The 16,204-nt window shown below is 52.1% G+C and overlaps 1 protein-coding gene across 1 annotated transcript; it reads left to right on the top strand.

Moving 5' to 3' along the window:
• Positions 1 to 9,805: 9,805 nt before the first annotated feature.
• Positions 9,806 to 10,899, top strand: C2CD4D (C2 calcium dependent domain containing 4D). The gene has a single exon (XM_057529158.1). It carries the CDS (start codon positions 9,806 to 9,808, stop codon positions 10,865 to 10,867), a length of 1,062 nt encoding a protein of 353 aa, XP_057385141.1. The 3' UTR covers positions 10,868 to 10,899.
• The last annotated feature ends 5,305 nt before the right edge of the window (positions 10,900 to 16,204 follow it).

Genomic DNA, 16,204 nt, shown 5'->3' with positions numbered 1-16,204 from the left:
AGAGGTCAGCAAGACTGAAGGCGGGAGCACTGGTTAGGAGACCCTTGCAGGGCTCCAAACTAGAGATAGGAAGGACCTGACATGGTTCAAAGCCATGAAGGTGAGAGATATGGAAAATGTTGCAAACAAAAGAGTACAGAACTTTGCCACTAATTTTATGTAGTGGATCTGTGAAGGGGAGCCTTCAAGGATGACTCCAAGTTCCCAGCTTGGTGGTTCCAGGTGGCATCATTGGGAATACAGGGAAGCAGGTTTGAGGTGGGGGAAGATAATGAGTTCAGTTTCACATGCATTGAGCTTGAAGTGCCCATGGAACCTCCACCACATGGTGATCACCAGCAGGAGCCTGGATATTGTAATTTGGAACTCAGAATTGATGACATACTGACTCGATTTGTAAGTCATCAATATAAAAGCTGACACAGAATCCCTGGGAGTGGATTATGCAGAATGAAAGTGAAGAGGAGGCAAGGGGTGTGAGAGTGACAGGATGGGAGAGAAAGGAAGGACAGGGAAAGGGGTCAAAGACAGAACCTTTGGTCACACTAAGGCTTAAAGCTGGGGCAGAGAATCAAAAACCCACTGAGGAAGCCAAGAATAGGACAGGATGGACCATCCTTAAGAAGGCGAGGGGGGAGGGGGAGGGGTGAGATGTGACAGGGTGAGAGAGTGGCATGGACATATATACACTACCAAATGTAAAATAGATAGCTAGTGGGAAGAAGCCACATAGCACAGGGAGATCAGCTCGGTGCTTTGTGACCACCTAGAGGGATGGGATAGGGAGGGTGGGAGGGAGGGAGATGCAAGAGGGAAGAGATATGGGAACATATGTATATGTATAACTGATTCACTTTGTTTTAAAGCAGAAACTAACACACCATTGTAAAGCAATTATACTTCAATAAAGATGTTAAAAAAAAAAAAAAGAAGGCGAGTTCAACAGTATCAAATGCTAAATAGAAGGCAAGGTAGATGGGAACTAAAAAGAGGCCTTTGGACTTGGCAGAGAGGAAGGTGGTGGTCTTCTTTGCCAGGAGGTGGGAACAAAATCCAGATTATGGTGGATGAAAAAATGAATGGGAATGACAAAGTGAAGCTAGATGATTCTTTCTAGGAATTTTGTTGTTGTTGTTGTTGTTATGTTATTTAAAGAAAGAGATTTGAGTATATTTATAAATTGCTTTGGAAGGAGCCAGTGGAGAGAGGCTGAAACCCTAGGAGAGAGAGAGGTGTCATCCAACAGAACAGCTATCTGGTCTTAGAGATGGATCCAGAGCACAAGTGGAGACAAGAGTCACAGGACAGCATCAACATGACTCTGAGACCAAAAGGAAGAAGTGGGGGGTGCAGAGCAGGATGGAAGGTTGCCGGGATTTATGCCAGAGCACCTCGACTTCCTCAGTGAAATAGGAGGCAAGGCCATCAGTGGGGAAAGAGGTCCAGAGGAAGGGCAGTGATTTGGATAAGCCACGGTGGGGGACAGGAAAACAAACTGACCAAGTACACGTGGGCTGAGGCATGCTGAAGGCCCAGCTACTGGTGAAAAGCGGGTATCTGGAGTGGCACCAACCTGGAGTGAAAGCAAGGTGTGAACCAGCCGGCAAGACCCAAGGGCAATGGCAGACGAGTCAGGTGAGCACAGTGGTAAAGGAGGGAAAAGAGCAACATGGCTGGTGCACATTTCTAGGGAGGAAAGGTTTGATGTGAGGGGGAAGAACAATGGACTGGAGGAGGCAATGGCCACCCGGGAGAAGCCTGTATCTCCTCTGGGCCTGCAGAGGAGAGGGGTGGGAAACTGAGCAGCTTCCACAGGGATAGGCAGGATTCCATCAAGGCCAGTAGGTGGAGGGGATGTCCAGGAAGAGGTCAAAGGTTAGAGGAGTTTTACCAAAGAGTGAGAGCTCCAAGTGACATGTCATAAAGGATTTTATTATTAGGTATGGTGATGCCAAATGCTGAAACAGATAAACCTTTACGTCTCCATAATCTAACCTGTATCTTAAATAGACTGTACTTTTCACTCACACAAAGTCCAATTTTTGGTGTCTAGCAGTCATTCAGGAACCTGACTGACAAGCATGATTCAACACATGATTTCCAAAGTCATCCTGGGTGTTGACATCCAGTTGCCAGAAGAGAGAATAACAAGGGAGGTTTAGGGGGCCAAACCTCAAAGTGTTTCCTCAGTCACAAGACCCCACCAAACTGCAAGGGAGGTTGGCTGGAAAATATGATCTAACTATATGTTGCAGAAGAAAGAGAAATAGGTTTGGTAAGTAGCTAGCAGCCACTGCCTCAGTTTGAAAGGAGGATAGGCAGAGGAGGGATGGGTCTGAGTCCAAACCCTCAACCTAACAAGTGAAGAATTCAAGTTCAGGCCTCAGCTAAGATTCCAGGACCTGGGACTAGGGCTGGGGATTCAGGGGATCAGAGAGAAGGCAGTTTTTGTGGCATGGAACAGGGTCAGAGAGTTGGACACAAATTCAGCAGTGGTGGAGAGGTGGGTGGATCAGGTTCTCTTTCTAGTAACTAGACCACACACTTCCTAAGCCATCAGTCTTGAAAAACGAGCAAAAGATTGGTTGACATGGATTTGAAGGCACTTGATCCAGTGCCCTCCAAAAATGGGAGACTTACTAGAGCCCATAGCCAGAAATCTTGTGGCAGCCAACTATGCCCTCCCCCATATACTCACAGAAAATCTCTTTCTGCTGTGCTTTCACAGTTGCCTTTGATAACCTATTAAGCCCAGAGTCTAAATCAGTGCATACCAAAAACATATTGTCCTTTATTCATGGTCAAAAAGGACCTAATCTTCGTTTAAACACTTCCAAGAGAAGAAGGGAAATATGTTCTATCCTTCCTATGCAGTCAAAAAAAGGAAGGAAACCAAAACAGTGGTACTTGGAAACTCAAGTACAGCTTGCTTCCCTCTTCTCTCGTCTGGAAACTGGATGTCAACACCCAGGATGACTTTGGAAGTCATGTGTTGAGGATTTCAGAGGTTGGATGCACACTGTCACTTCTCTACTGGGGCCAGCTTCTAACAGAAACAGGCAAAAGCTGGAAATCTACAGAGGTAGGAGGCTCTCAGTCAAGGCCCCACAGCCAGGCTGGGAGTGTCAGCCTTGACTGGAGAAGGCCAAGTGGGCAGGCAGGGATCTTGGTAAGGGGAATGAGGTCATCAGCTGCTGGAATACTTCTCTAGTGTCGAGGGCTTTGACAGATGCCTCTCTTCTCCCAGGAGACCAAGTATTGCAGCTTTCTAGGCAGAAACAAGGGGAGTTTCTGCCTCCACACTTTAAAAACCAATTCCATGTGTAGTGCATTCATCTGGAATACAGCTACTACATAGGTAGATGGGGTAGAATCCAACAGGCCATCCAGGCAAATGTGACAGCTTATTGTGCTTGAATCAGCTTATTCTGCTTGAAGGATATGTGTTCTCCAAATGTCTGAATCAAGTGCCAAGAGAAACCAAAGAGTGAATAAGGCAATTGTAAGACCAACCAGTTCCAGAAGGCAAGAGACATCAATAGTTCATACCAGCTCTTAAAGAAGGGGCCCCTAAGGTCTTCCTGAAACTAAGACCGCAGAGTTAGGTCATTTATCACGGGTCCTAGGTGAGGAGCCAGAGCTGCAAGACACAGTATATCACCAACCCTATCACCTGCCAGCACCTGCAGTGAGCATTGGTGGCCAAGTCATGCTGCCTGAGGCCACCGCTCAAAGACACAGGACAATTTAGCCGAAAAGCCCAGGGAGTCTTGTAGCAGTTGTCTGCCGACCTGGAGGAAAGGTCTGTCCCCTCTGTGTCTCTTCATCTGGCTTGAACCCAGGAAAGCACTCGGTACTGCCCAGTCCTCTAAGTGTCCCTCTACAATGGCACTGGTGAGAAAAAGGAGGTCAAGGCCCTGGGTCACCTACATAGTTCTTTCTCTTTTTCTTTTTTTTAAAATAAATTTTATTTATTTATTTATTTATTTATTTTTGGCTGCATTGGGTCTTCGTTGCAGTGTGCGGGCTTCTCATTGCGGTGGCTTCTCTTGTTTGGGAGCACGGGCTCTAGGCGCACGGGCTTCAGTAGTTGTAGCATGCGGGCTCAGTAGTTGTGGCTTGCGGGCTCTAGAGCACAGGCTCAGTAGTTGTGGCGCACGGGCTTAGTTGCTCCGAGGCATGTGAGATCTTCCCGGACCAGGGCTCAAACCCGTGTCCCCTGCATTGGCAGGCAGATTCTTAAACCACTGTGCCACCAGGGAAGCCCCCCTACATAGTTCTTGAGTGGCAGCAATGGTGCTGGAAGAGGTGAGGAGGCCACATCCCGGGTCCTCATTCAAGGGAGAAGCTCTGCTCAATTATGAAGACCCCTGGGGTACAAGAAAGAACAGTGCTCTTTAAGATAGAAGATCTGGGTTCTAGTCTCAACTCTGCTACTGTTTGGTCATCATTTCTTTTTGGGTCTGTTTCCTGCTCTATAAAAATGAAGGAGTAGATGAGGTGATCTCCAAGTTCCTGGTCTGATGTCTTATTGTTTGGCTACCCAGTGTGTCAGTCATTTGCTTGATTGCGCTCAGATCCCCACCCTTCCCCTACTCTGCCGTAGACTGCAGAGGGCTAGTGCTTACAATCTACATTTCCCAGTCTCCTTTGTCATCTGGCTTTGGAAGGCTCTGGCGGCAGACTGGAAGGTGGGAAATAAAGAGATGTAAGGGTATTTCTCCCCTTCTCTGTTTTGGGAGGCAACTCAAGTAGTGGCTGTGTCTCCATGGTTACAGATCCTGCTGGACAGCCTTCACCTTCCTATTTGCCTTTTTTGTTCTTCCACCACCTTGGTAACAAATTCCCTGTGTTAAACTCCCTCTGTTGAACCATCTAGCAACTGCTGTTTTCCTCACCAGACCCCAACTAATACAGGCAGGTTGTGGATTATCTGCAGTCAGTTTTCAATCCCACTGCTGTACACCCTTGCATGCATCCTTAATTTAATATCCACCAAGAGAAGGAAATGGAAGGCAAGAGAAAGGAGGAAAATGAACTGTCAAAGACTGAGCATAATCCTGGCTAAATCCAAATCTCTGCCCGTTTTCCCCCAGCACACTGCACAGCTGAACACAGCTAGAGAAAACCCACACAAGCTTGCTGTCCGGTCTCACTTTAAAGTCTAGATCGCTATCCTAAAGTGGGCCCGTAACACTGCCCTGCAGTCATCCTAGTGATACTGCCCAGCAGTCATCCTGCAGTTTCCTAGATCATTCACTCTCCTGCTTTCCTAGGCGACTGTTTCATTCCTGGTCCTCTCTACTCAAACGCCTAGCACCACCTCCTCCCCCATCATCACTCTCAGCTAAAGACCTTGCTTCCTGTTTCACTGAGAAATTAGAAGCATTCAGAAAGAGCAAGCTCCCACTACCACATCTCTCCACCTACTACCTCTACCAATTTATTCTACTTCCCCTCCAGTAGCTGTGGGTGAACTGTTCACACAGCAGGCAGGGGACCATCCTTAGCTCTATTTCTTATGCGTGACACCTATTTCTTCTAGTCTACTTGGCAATATTGCTCCAAATGTTCTCCTTTCTCTCTTCTGCATTATCAGTTTTCCTTTCCTATTTGATTTTTCCCATCAGCAAACATACCATATTTCTGTCATTTAAAATTTTTTCTCTTGATTCTACTCCCTCTCTGGCCACTGCCCCACTTCTCCCTACTCTTTTAGCAAACTCTTCCAGAGAGTTGTCTTTGCTCTCTTCCTTCTATTCTTTCTCAAGCCCACTCCAATCAGGCTTTTGCCTTCACCACTCCATTGAAACTGGTCTTGTCAAAGTCACTAAGGACTCTGCAGTGCTAAATCCAACGGTCAACTCTCAGTCCTTATTTTATTGGACCTTCCCACAGCATCTGCCACAGCTGGTTCCTCCTCCTCTCCCACTCTAACTGTTGGGCACTCAGTACTCGGTCTTTGGATCCTTTCTCTTTTCTACCTTCAGTTCATCAAATCTTGTGACTTTAAATTCCATCTACATTTCTCTTGGTGACCACATTTATACTTCCAGTCTGGGCCTCTCCTCTGAGGTCCGGATTCGTATATCCAACTGCTTACTCAACATCTCCATTTAGATGTCTAACAGACATCTCGTTTAATAGATCTAAAACTGAGCTCCTGATATTTTCCCCTCTCAGTAAATGGCAACTCCATTCTTCCAGTTGTTTAGGCCAAAAACCTTGGATAATTCTTTCTCTTAAATGGGGATGGATCCATCGGGAAATCCTACTGACTCTATCTACAGAATATATCCAGAAACTGACTACCACAACACGGATCCATGCCCCAATCATCTTGTGCCAAGATTATTTCAATATTCTCCTGTCTGAGTTCCCTACTTATGGCCTTACCCCTTTTATTCTATTCTCAACGCAGCCACCAGAGCAACCCTTTTAATGCATAAGTCAAGTCATATCACTCCTCAGCTCACCACAAGGAGAAGCTAAAATTGTTACAAATGCTACAAGCCCCCACAGAGTCTGGCCCTGCTCTCTCTGACCTCACTTCCCCATCACTCCTTCTGCTCCAGCTACACCGGCCTCTTCGCCTCCTTGAACACTCCAGGCACACTTCTGCCTCAGGGCCTTTGCATTTCCATTGCTTCTGCCTAGAATGCTTTTCCCTCAGATATCCTTCCTCCTTCCTTCATATCACTACTGAAATGTTACATTCTCAAGGTGGCCATCTTTGACCACACTATTTAAAATTGCATGCTCTCCTGACACCCTCTATGATCCTCCCCTAATTTAATTTTCTCCCCAACAGTGATTTCCATCTAATAAACTGTATTTTTTGCTCAGTTATTTTTGTCTGTGGTCTTTCTTCCCCCACTAAAGTATAAACTCCATCTAGCCAGAAGATTTCTCTGTTTTCTCACTGCTATACCCCCAGAGTGCAGTATACAGTGCCTGGCACATAGTAGGTAGTCAATAACTATGGATGAATGAATGAATGAAGCCACAGAATCAAACTTCCTTAAATCCTACCCTTCCTCTGGACTGCTTATCATAGAAGACAAAAATGTCCTTATTGTCAAGTCAGATTGAAGTGGGGTTTCTCTTTTCATGTACTTTTAGCAGAAGTCAGCCTAACTGATGCGCACTTGTGATCTTATTTAATCTTCATGCCAACTCTGAGAGTTAGGTATTTTCTCTCCATTTTTCAGATGGGAAAGGTGAACCCCAGAGAGATTAAGTTACAGGCCAGAGGTCACACAGCTAGTAAGTCCCCAGATCCCCAACCCACCTAACTGATGCCACAGCTGTGAGTTCTTGGTTGCAGCACTGCACACAGACCACCCTCCCCAGAAATGACACCAGGGCTGAGCTGAGTCAGCAGCCACAGGATTGGAGGGTCTGCGTGCCGCCAGGGATCTCCATAAAAGAAACATTTGCTCCCCCAAAACCCTCAAGTATCAGATGTCAAAATAATCATCTTGTTTCCTGAATTTCACAATTTGTCTTGTTGCTGTCGTTATTGCCTGTCTGCTTCCCCATTCTATGTCTCCCCAGCACTTAGCACAATGAAGGGATAAAAGAACTAATTCAGACACAGTTCTGCTTAATATCATTCATCCATTCAACAATCCTGATTGAGCACCTGCCTTGTTCTAAGCACTGTCTTTGTGATGCTTACAGTCTGCTAAGGGAGGAGGACATTAAATAATCACAGAAATAAATCACAGAAAAGAACAAAAACAAAACAGAACTGTGAACAGTACCATAAAGGAAAAGTATGGGATGCTGTGAAAGTAGACAAGAGAACCCCCTAATTTCAATGGGAGCGTGTCAGTGAGGGCCTCCAGATCTGAAGGGTGAAGGGGAAGTGGTCCTAGAAGAGGAAATAGCTTATGCAAACATCCTAAGGAGTGAATGAAGGATAGTGAGTGTGCCTGGAGTACAGCTGATGGTCTCATCTTGTCAGTGGTGGCCTGTGTTTCCTAGGATCTGCCTTTGAGGAGGGGAAGGAAGGGGGAGACATCCTCCATGTTTGCAGTTTAACACACTTCTGACAAGGATGGGGGGCGGGTGGGCACAGCCTGACTTTGACTCACTGATGGAAACAGCTCTGTCCTCAGTGTCTCTATGTCCAGAAATTTCGAGCTTGGTCCCTTTTCCCTGATCCAGTGTAACTGAGAGAACCAGTCACTACAGATAACTCTCTCTGGGAGCAATTGGGATGTCTCCAGAACTGAACAATGGGGGCCAAGGCAGGATTCCAGCAAGGAGGGCTTTGCAGAAGTTACCACTTGTGTGGCAGTGGCTGCGGCTTTCACCTAGGAGGGCTGGGTGGGGCCAGCGTAGCATTAAGGGATGGAGGCCACTGCCCACTAATGGCTGTCTCCCTTTTCACTGCAGCCCTCCCCAACTCCCAAGCAGCCGGGGCCCAGCAGAGAAGGCCCCAGGGCACAGGGCTGGCTTGCTGCTAGCAACCTGAAAGAAGGAGTTAAGAAGGACGGGCTGATGGCCGCAAAGACAGAGCTGTGTTTACCCAGGAAAAGAGGTCGTACGTAGGCAACGGAGGCCCCTGCCAGCTCCTCCCAGGACTGGGCTTGGGTAGCAGGCTGGAGAGGAAGCTGCTCGCCTCCGGGCTCTGAACGTCGCCGGCCCACCGGTGAGGCCTGCACTCTGGGCGCCTGACCGAGCCTGCTGCCGTGGGCTCAGACTCCCAGGCAGAAAGTCTGAACATCGCGCTCCCTGAGGTGCGGCGAGGGGGTGCAGTAAGCGCGCGCTGGCGGCGGGGCCTCCCGGAGTCAGCTCAGGGGGTGGCAGAGGATCAATGCTGCCTTTGTGCTCACTGGTTTCCTAGGGAGAAAGGGAGTGGAGAGTGGGAGGGGCGGCCCAACGGCTGGGCCCGCGCTGCAGAACTCAGGATGCGGTAGGGCTGGGACGCAGGGAGCGGAACAGTCAGGGCTTTAGGAGGGGTGGGATTCTGTGCTCCCGAGAGGTGCGTCTCCTTGAACCGGCCCTAGGTGCTCGCAGGGCAGCAGCAGCCAAGTGCGCAGCGAGTCTGCTTCTGGCCTGGAACGACTCGGGAAGGCGAGGGAGGAGCAAGAGGAGGCAGGTGGGGCTAGGGCCGAAGGATGGCTCAGCCTGGAGAAGCTTGCGGTGCCGCCGAGGAGTGCAGCCTGCGGGGATGGGGTGCTGGGGAAAGGGGGGTAGTCCCAAGGGGCGCCAGATCAGACATTGGAGGAGAGCCTTAGTCTTCTGGAATGGGCATGGGAGAAGGGGGTGAACCCTCCAAGGGCCGCGGTGTCTCTTCAGGGGGAGAGTGTATATGAGCGGGGATTCCGAACCCGGGTCGGTGTCTGCGGCTACAGACCTTTTGTTAATGAGGGTGTTACTCTATTCTCCTAATAGGAGTCTAGGCTTCTAGTGGGTGTGTTAGGCCTTCTAAATCTGAAGTGGGTGTACATCTTCAGTACCAGCGGGAGCAATGGGAGAGCCTGTGTACTCGGATGTCCGAGGCCTGATCCGAAAATGTGACTGTCTAGCCCTGGGCTCCCTCTATTTCTCCCCGGACCCCCAGACTTTGAAGCCCTTTGTCCCTCCCCATCCTCCCCCGACCCCGCTCAAACAGGGGCTTGTGCACCCCGTGGGACCGTAAAGAAGGGCACGGCGGCAGACCACCCGGTGTCCATTTGCAGCATCACCCACCTTGGACTTTCCTTCTTTCTTTGTGCAGGCCTCCACCTGAGACGCTGGGTTTGGACCGTCTCGGCCTCGTGGAACTCGGCCTTTCAGCCCCCCACCCCACCGCATGTGGCTCGTGGAGAAAGCTGGCTACCAGGTGGGGGCCGCGGAGCCCAGGCCCCGGTGGGCGCCCTCCGGCCTGTTTCCTAAGCGCCGCACCCCGTGCCCGCTGGCTCGCGCCTGCCCCAACGTCCTCACCCCCGATCGCATTCCGCAGTTCTTCATCCCGCCTCGGCTCCCCGACCCAGGCGGCGCCGAGCCCCTCAGCGGGCGCCGCGTGGGCGGGCGCGGCCTCCCCGCGGCCTGTTGGCTGCCGCACCTGGCGGGCCGCGAAGGCTGGGCCTTCCTGCCCGAGAGTCCGCACACGCGCCGGCGCGAGTCCCTGTTCCACTCGCCGCCGCCCGCCCCCGCCGGGGGGCTGCCCCCCGCGCAGTCCAGGCTGCACGTCTCCTCCCCGGACCTGCGCCTCTGCCGGGCCCCCGACAGCGACGCGGCCTCGTCGCCCGACTCGTCGCCCTTTGGCTCGCCGCGGCCAGGCCCCGACCGGCCCCGGCCGCCCAGGCCGCGCTCGCTGTCCCCGGAGGAGGCGGGCTCGGCCGACACCAGCCCGTACGCGCCGCGCCGAGCGGGGCCGCCCAGGCCGCCGCTCTTCCACCTCGACTTCTTGTGCCGCCAGCTGCGGCCGACCAAGGAGAGCGTGCTGCGCCTCGAGCCCCTGGGCGGGCAGCTGCGGCTCTCCGCCGAGTACCAGGCCTGGCCCGGGCGGCTGCGGCTGCGCCTGGTGAGCGCCGAGGGGCTGCCCGGGTCGCCGGCCGGCCCCGGGAGCGGCGGCGGCGGCTGCTGCGTGGTGCTGAGGCTGCGGCCGCGCGCCCGGGCGTGGGGCCAGCGGAGCCGCGTGGTCAAATGCAGCGCCAACCCCATCTTCAATGAGGACTTTTTCTTCGACGGGCTCGGCCCGCCAGACCTGGCCGCCCACAGTCTGAGGGCCAAGGTGCTGGACAGGGGAGCAGGCTTCCGCAGGGACGTGCTGCTGGGGGAGTGTGAGACGCCCCTGATTGCCCTGCTGCCCCCCATGCGTGATGGGCCAGGTCCCGGAGCCTCCCTGGCGCCTGCCCATCTCAGCCTGTAGCCTGAGAGACTGTCTCTTCCTCCGGAGGACTCCACCGGGTCTGCAGTCCTCATTCTTTCCATCTGCCCGGCATGTATTTATTTTTGCTAATAAAATATCTGTTTGTCTCTAGCGGTATCTCTCCCACTTGTTGGCACCCTACGCTCTCAGATCTGCAGCCTACCCTCCTCCCTCTGCCCTGGCCATACACGGGATGGAGGAAGCTCATTCAGTTGACTGATTTGGAGCAGACCTTAAGCAGTGGTTCTCAAACTTGAATGAGCATCACGATAACCAGACATCAGAAATCCTGGATGAGCTTGATAAACATGCAGAAAGAATCCTGGGCTCCATTCCTGAGAGACCCTGACACTAGTTCAGTAGGTCTGGCCTGAGTAGGTCCCAGGTTCCCTGTTCAACAAGGTCCCTACCCCTTCAGGGGGCCCTCCAATCACTGAGTCACTCCAGAAAAAATCTCTGTGACTGAAACCAGCATAAGCCACCTTCCGCTGGGGGTTCCTTGGGGCTGCACAGGGGAAAGCAGCACTACCCCACCCATCTACCCCCCCCACCCCAATCTGTTCTGAAGAGAGATGAAATTTCCGTGTCTTGGGAGTGAGTCAGTGGCTGTAAGACTAGCACACTATGCCTTTAGGTGTCCTCTCTCTTGCCTGTCCCTTCCACACCTGTGCCACCCTTGGGGGTAATGCTGGAGCCAGGAGCTAGAACAGTGCCTGGGTAATGAAAGACCAAGATAGAATGTCCCAGGGATTGAGGTCTTGGGGAAGGAGGGGGTCCCACTGGACTGTGAGAGCTGTTCTCAGGGGTGCCCTGAAAAGGCTACCCCAGTGAGTAGGGGCAGAATGTGGAAAATGGATAAATGTAGGTCACATTGTGTTTACCTCCTACCTGAATGTCCCTGACGTCAGCAGTGACCTTCTTCTCTCTTCCCCACCTTCCCTGGAGCTGGTTCCTCTTGGCTCAGGCCAGGCTTGGAGGAGGAAAGAAGGGAGGGGGAGAGGGAGGGAGGAAGGGAGGTGCAGTGCCAACCCAACTTCTTTCTCCCTCCCCCTTTCGCATTTTGCCCGGTGGCCCTAACCAGGGCCAAGCCTGCTGGATCTAGATAAACCTCAGCATGTGTAATGCTAGCGACACACACACACACAAACACACACACTTGCATTCAGAGCACCCCTCGGTTCCTTCTCCCTCCCCTGATTAGGTCCCTCCCCACCCCACCCTCAACCCCCTAGGCCAGGGAAATCTTGCTCCAGATGTCCACTAGGTGGTAGCATTGATCAAATAATATTAAGTGCTAACAGCTACGCCAAGATAATCACCATGCAAGGAACTGTTCCAACAACTTGCCAACAACCCCATTGAGGGTTAAGTACTATTGTTAATATTTTTATCCAGTGTGACCTTGGGTTTTACTCATCCAGTGAGGGGTAGAACTAGGATTCAAACCCAGAGAGTCTGGCCTTAGAATCTGGGTTCCTTTTTTTTTTTTAATACTAATCTTTTATTTATTTATTTATTTTCATATTTATTTTTTTTTTGGCTGTGTTGAGTCTTCTTTTTTGTGTGAGGGCTTTCTCTAGTTGCGGCAAGTGGGGGCCACTCTTCATCGCCATGCGCGGGCCTCTTCACTGTCGTGGCCTCTCTTGTTGCAGAGCACAGGCTCCAGACGCACAGGCTCAGTAGCTGTGGCTCACGGGCCTAGTTGCTCCGCGGCATGTGGGATCTTCCCAGACCAGGGCTCGAACCCGTGTCCCCTGCATTAGCAGGCAGATTCTCAACCACTGTGCCACCAGGGAAGCCCCCAGAATCTGGGTTCTTAATCACCTCACTATAATATCCCTAAATGCCAGCTGCCACCTCCCAGTCAGATCACTTCCTTCTCCAGGATGATAGCTCTCCAATCTTTTCAGCCTGTGAAGTCCACCCATAGGTCCAGTTCTATCCCTAGTACTGTCCTACTTCAGTCCCAAATCCTCCCCTAACAACCTTTGGTGAGTAACTCGATTTGATGCCCATTTGAAAGTAGCTGGAAAGAGAAGTAGAGGCCATTTACCCTTCGTTTATGCAGTGCTTCAACAAAATACTTAGGGAAGGCCAGGAGGTTCTGGGCATTGAATACAGCAGTGATCAAAACAGACACGGGGATCAGACAGTTTACAAAATGAATAAGTAAAATGTAGAAATGTTACCTGGTAATATGTTCTAGAGAAAAATAAAGCAGGAGAAAGATTAGGAAGGGAGTCAGACAAAGAGAAGAAAGGAAGATTGTAAGAATGGAAAGAGGGAGGGAGGGACAGAAACATCGCTTTTTAACCACAGTACTTTGTACCAGTAGGTCCTGTACTTTATTGTTATGCCAGTTAATCATTGCAACCACTCAGTAAGGCGGGTACTGTTACCATTTTACTGAGAAGATAGATCAGAGAGGTTAAGTAAACTGGCCTGAGGATCAGCCCTGACTGCAGGGAAGTTTTAGGACTGTGGCTCTATCCAGACCTCCTACCTCACCTGCCATTCAGAGGAGGCCCGCAAGGTGAGAATTCAAGTCCACTCCAGTCAGGAGCAGTTCACTCAGTATCCACAGCTGTGACCCTCCCCCTCCCCACCCCCCCCACCCCCATGGGGACCACAATGTCCCTGGAGGAACTTCCAGGCTAAACTAAAGCCACAGAAGCATGCCCTGGGGCAAATAAGGTCGTAAGAACCCCTCCTGTGTGCAGACTGCTCTGGCCTCAAAGCATGTTCACAGACACAAGTCTGGACAGATATTACTGTCCCCTTTTTAACAATGTGGTAATTGAGGACTAATAGTAGGCTACATTCTTACCCGTCTTTCGGCTCCAAAAATCAGAGCTCCTGCTTTTCAACCCTCCTTGCTACGTCCAAGTCTAAATGACCACAAATGTTAATTGACAGATGAGTGCTACAGGCAGGGTCACATGGAAAGTTCAGGGCCAGGAGCTGAGGTCAAACTCCCACTGGGCCCTCCACCCACAGTGGCCTTTGTAACAGGAAAGGGGAGGGGTTGTGACTGTGAGATCTACAGATGTTTATAGAGCCGGAGATGTCCTTTTTTTAATGGCTGAGGGGACTGTGCCCCCTCCCTGAGTCACTCCAGTGGGTTGAGGTCTCCCCAGGCATGGACCTCTTAGGAAGGACACAAAGGCAGGTGTTCCTAATCACTGGATCAGGCCTCCCAGAGCGGGTGGCCCTCGAAGGATGGAGCTGAGGTGGTATGTGGCATGCAGGCTGCCCAGGCCCCACAAACTTTCCACCTTTACACCCCAGGCCCTCCCAGGAGGGGCAGGCTTGCACGAGCTTTAAGTGGTTTCTGTGGTCTAGGGGGTGGAAAGGAAGGGAAGAAGAAGTTGGTGACTGCTCCCCAGTTCCAAGCCACCACTACCACCCTCCACGCCCCCAGGCTGCTTGCCCCTGGCCTTCAGATTCCCCTGATAAGGGAACTTGGGCAAGTGGTGGGTGAATTGATTCTCTGATCCCTATCAGCCTCTTCCTTGCATAAGAATGTGAGAATGTATTTGGGGAGGAAATAACCACTGCCCTGCTCTGAAAGGACTGATTCCTCCAGAAAAGCAGCTGTGATTAGAGCAGTGGGGAGGAAGTGTAGGCATGAGGGGGGGGGGAAACTTCCCAAAAGGATGATCAGGGTACCTACTTGCCCCAGGGAGAAAGAACACCAGCCATCCATGCTTAGGGTAAGGAAGGCGTAGAGATACGAGAATGTCTGGGAAGCATGAGACTAGCTTAGGCCTAGAGGCCAGGACCCTGTCTTCCCAACCACCAGTCACTTCCTCCCCACCTTACACAGTGGCACGAAGTGGCATGGCTGAGAGAGGCAGCCAGACCTACCATATCTGGGGTGGGGAGGGCTGCCTGGCACGATGCCAGGGCCAAGTGCCCATCCCCAGGCTCTCTGCACGGCCTCTACTCCATGCCCATCCTTGGGAGGTCAAGAAGGATCCTGAGGGACCCAGAGTCACAGAGGAAGAGAGGCTTAGAGAGGAGAAAATAGAAAGAGGGATGAGCTACCAAGGCACAGAAAACAGAAGAGCCACAGGCATGGAGGGGTTGGCAGGCAGAGACACAGAGAGAGGATACTGAGAGGAAGCAAAGCCAATCGTGGGCAGGGAAGGGGACAGCAGAGCAACACTGCCCCAGCACCCCCTGCACCCTGCCCCTCTGCCTCTTGCCGGCTCTACTTGTCTGCTGGGCACTGGCCTGTGTGGTGCTTTAGAGAGCTTCGCTTCTTACTCCAAGCTTGCCCAAGGGGCTGAGCCCCCAAACAGACCAACATCCTGTTCTGTGCAGAGAAGTATACACAGACGCGTGGGCCATGCATTTACCAAAAGGACACGGGGATAATCAGAGTCTCAGAGGAACAGACACACGCCCCCAGACTCTCGGTACAGGAAGGCCCCCAAAAGTTTCCACTCCACTCTTCCTCACTCCCTGCACCCTTGTCAACCATCCTGGGAGCTGGAAAGTCCTTTTCTACTTCCAACCTTTGTCCCGTAAGCTGCAGCCCCTCCGGAGTCTCTGGGAGCTACCCAGGAACGGAGGTGTTGATGGTAGCAGAGCGTGAGGTTCCAGGGTGGGGCACGAGTGGAGGATGGTGAGATGGGAGGGCAGGTGAGGGAAGGGACAGCTGCCTGCCCTCTCCACGCCAGGTGCCACGTGCACCATGCTGGGGGGAGTGGGCTGCAGTCACGAGGCTGAGGCGTGGCTGGCTCCTGCTCTGCTGTTTACCAGCTGGGAGTGAGAGCAGGAGGAGGTGCCAGGGAGCCTCCCCGCTGCAGCCTGGCCTCTGGCCAGCCGGCCTGTTGGGTAAGCAGGAGAGCCAGGCCCAGCTAATCAAACTCTGGGCCGAGGCTGTGCAGGAGATTAGTGGCATCCGGGTCCCGCGGAAGCAGTATCCTGTAGCCCTCCACAGAGCCCTTCCTCAGCGTGGGTCTGCCCAGTGTGGGAGGGTCTCCTTGCCGCAACTAGTGCAGTGTAGCGTGGCTCCTCTCCTCTCCCGTCCCACTGCTCCTCGGCCTCAGCACACTCCTCCAGGCCTGCCCCCAGCCCCCAGCAGACCAGGAGGATGTGGAGGCATCAGGGAGCCAGGGAATTCTAGGGAAGGGCAGCAAAGGGCAGAGGCTAAGCAAGCGGAGGCCTCAAGGAACCCAAGAACCATGGAGATGAGTCTGACCTCATCCTGTAGAAGAGGCACCATCCCCCGAATAAGCCATCCCGTCTTCATCTCTCCCGTCCCCACCTCCCCTGTTCCTGTCACCTGTCTTGGTCAAGTGGAAAGCACATGATTCTAAAGTCACAGAG

The sequence above is a fragment of the Balaenoptera acutorostrata genome, chromosome 1 (assembly GCF_949987535.1).
Source record: "Balaenoptera acutorostrata chromosome 1, mBalAcu1.1, whole genome shotgun sequence".
In the NCBI taxonomy this organism is placed as follows: domain Eukaryota; kingdom Metazoa; phylum Chordata; class Mammalia; order Artiodactyla; family Balaenopteridae; genus Balaenoptera; species Balaenoptera acutorostrata.
The sequence above is the reverse complement of the archived record's forward strand: the minus strand, read 5'-3'. Positions and strand labels throughout refer to the sequence as shown.

What these genes read in the sequence shown, in the direction of transcription:
- C2CD4D (XM_057529158.1), top strand. Translation starts at nt 9,806, where the DNA reads ATGTGGCTCGTGGAGAAAGCTGGCTACCAGGTGGGGGCCGCGGAGCCC.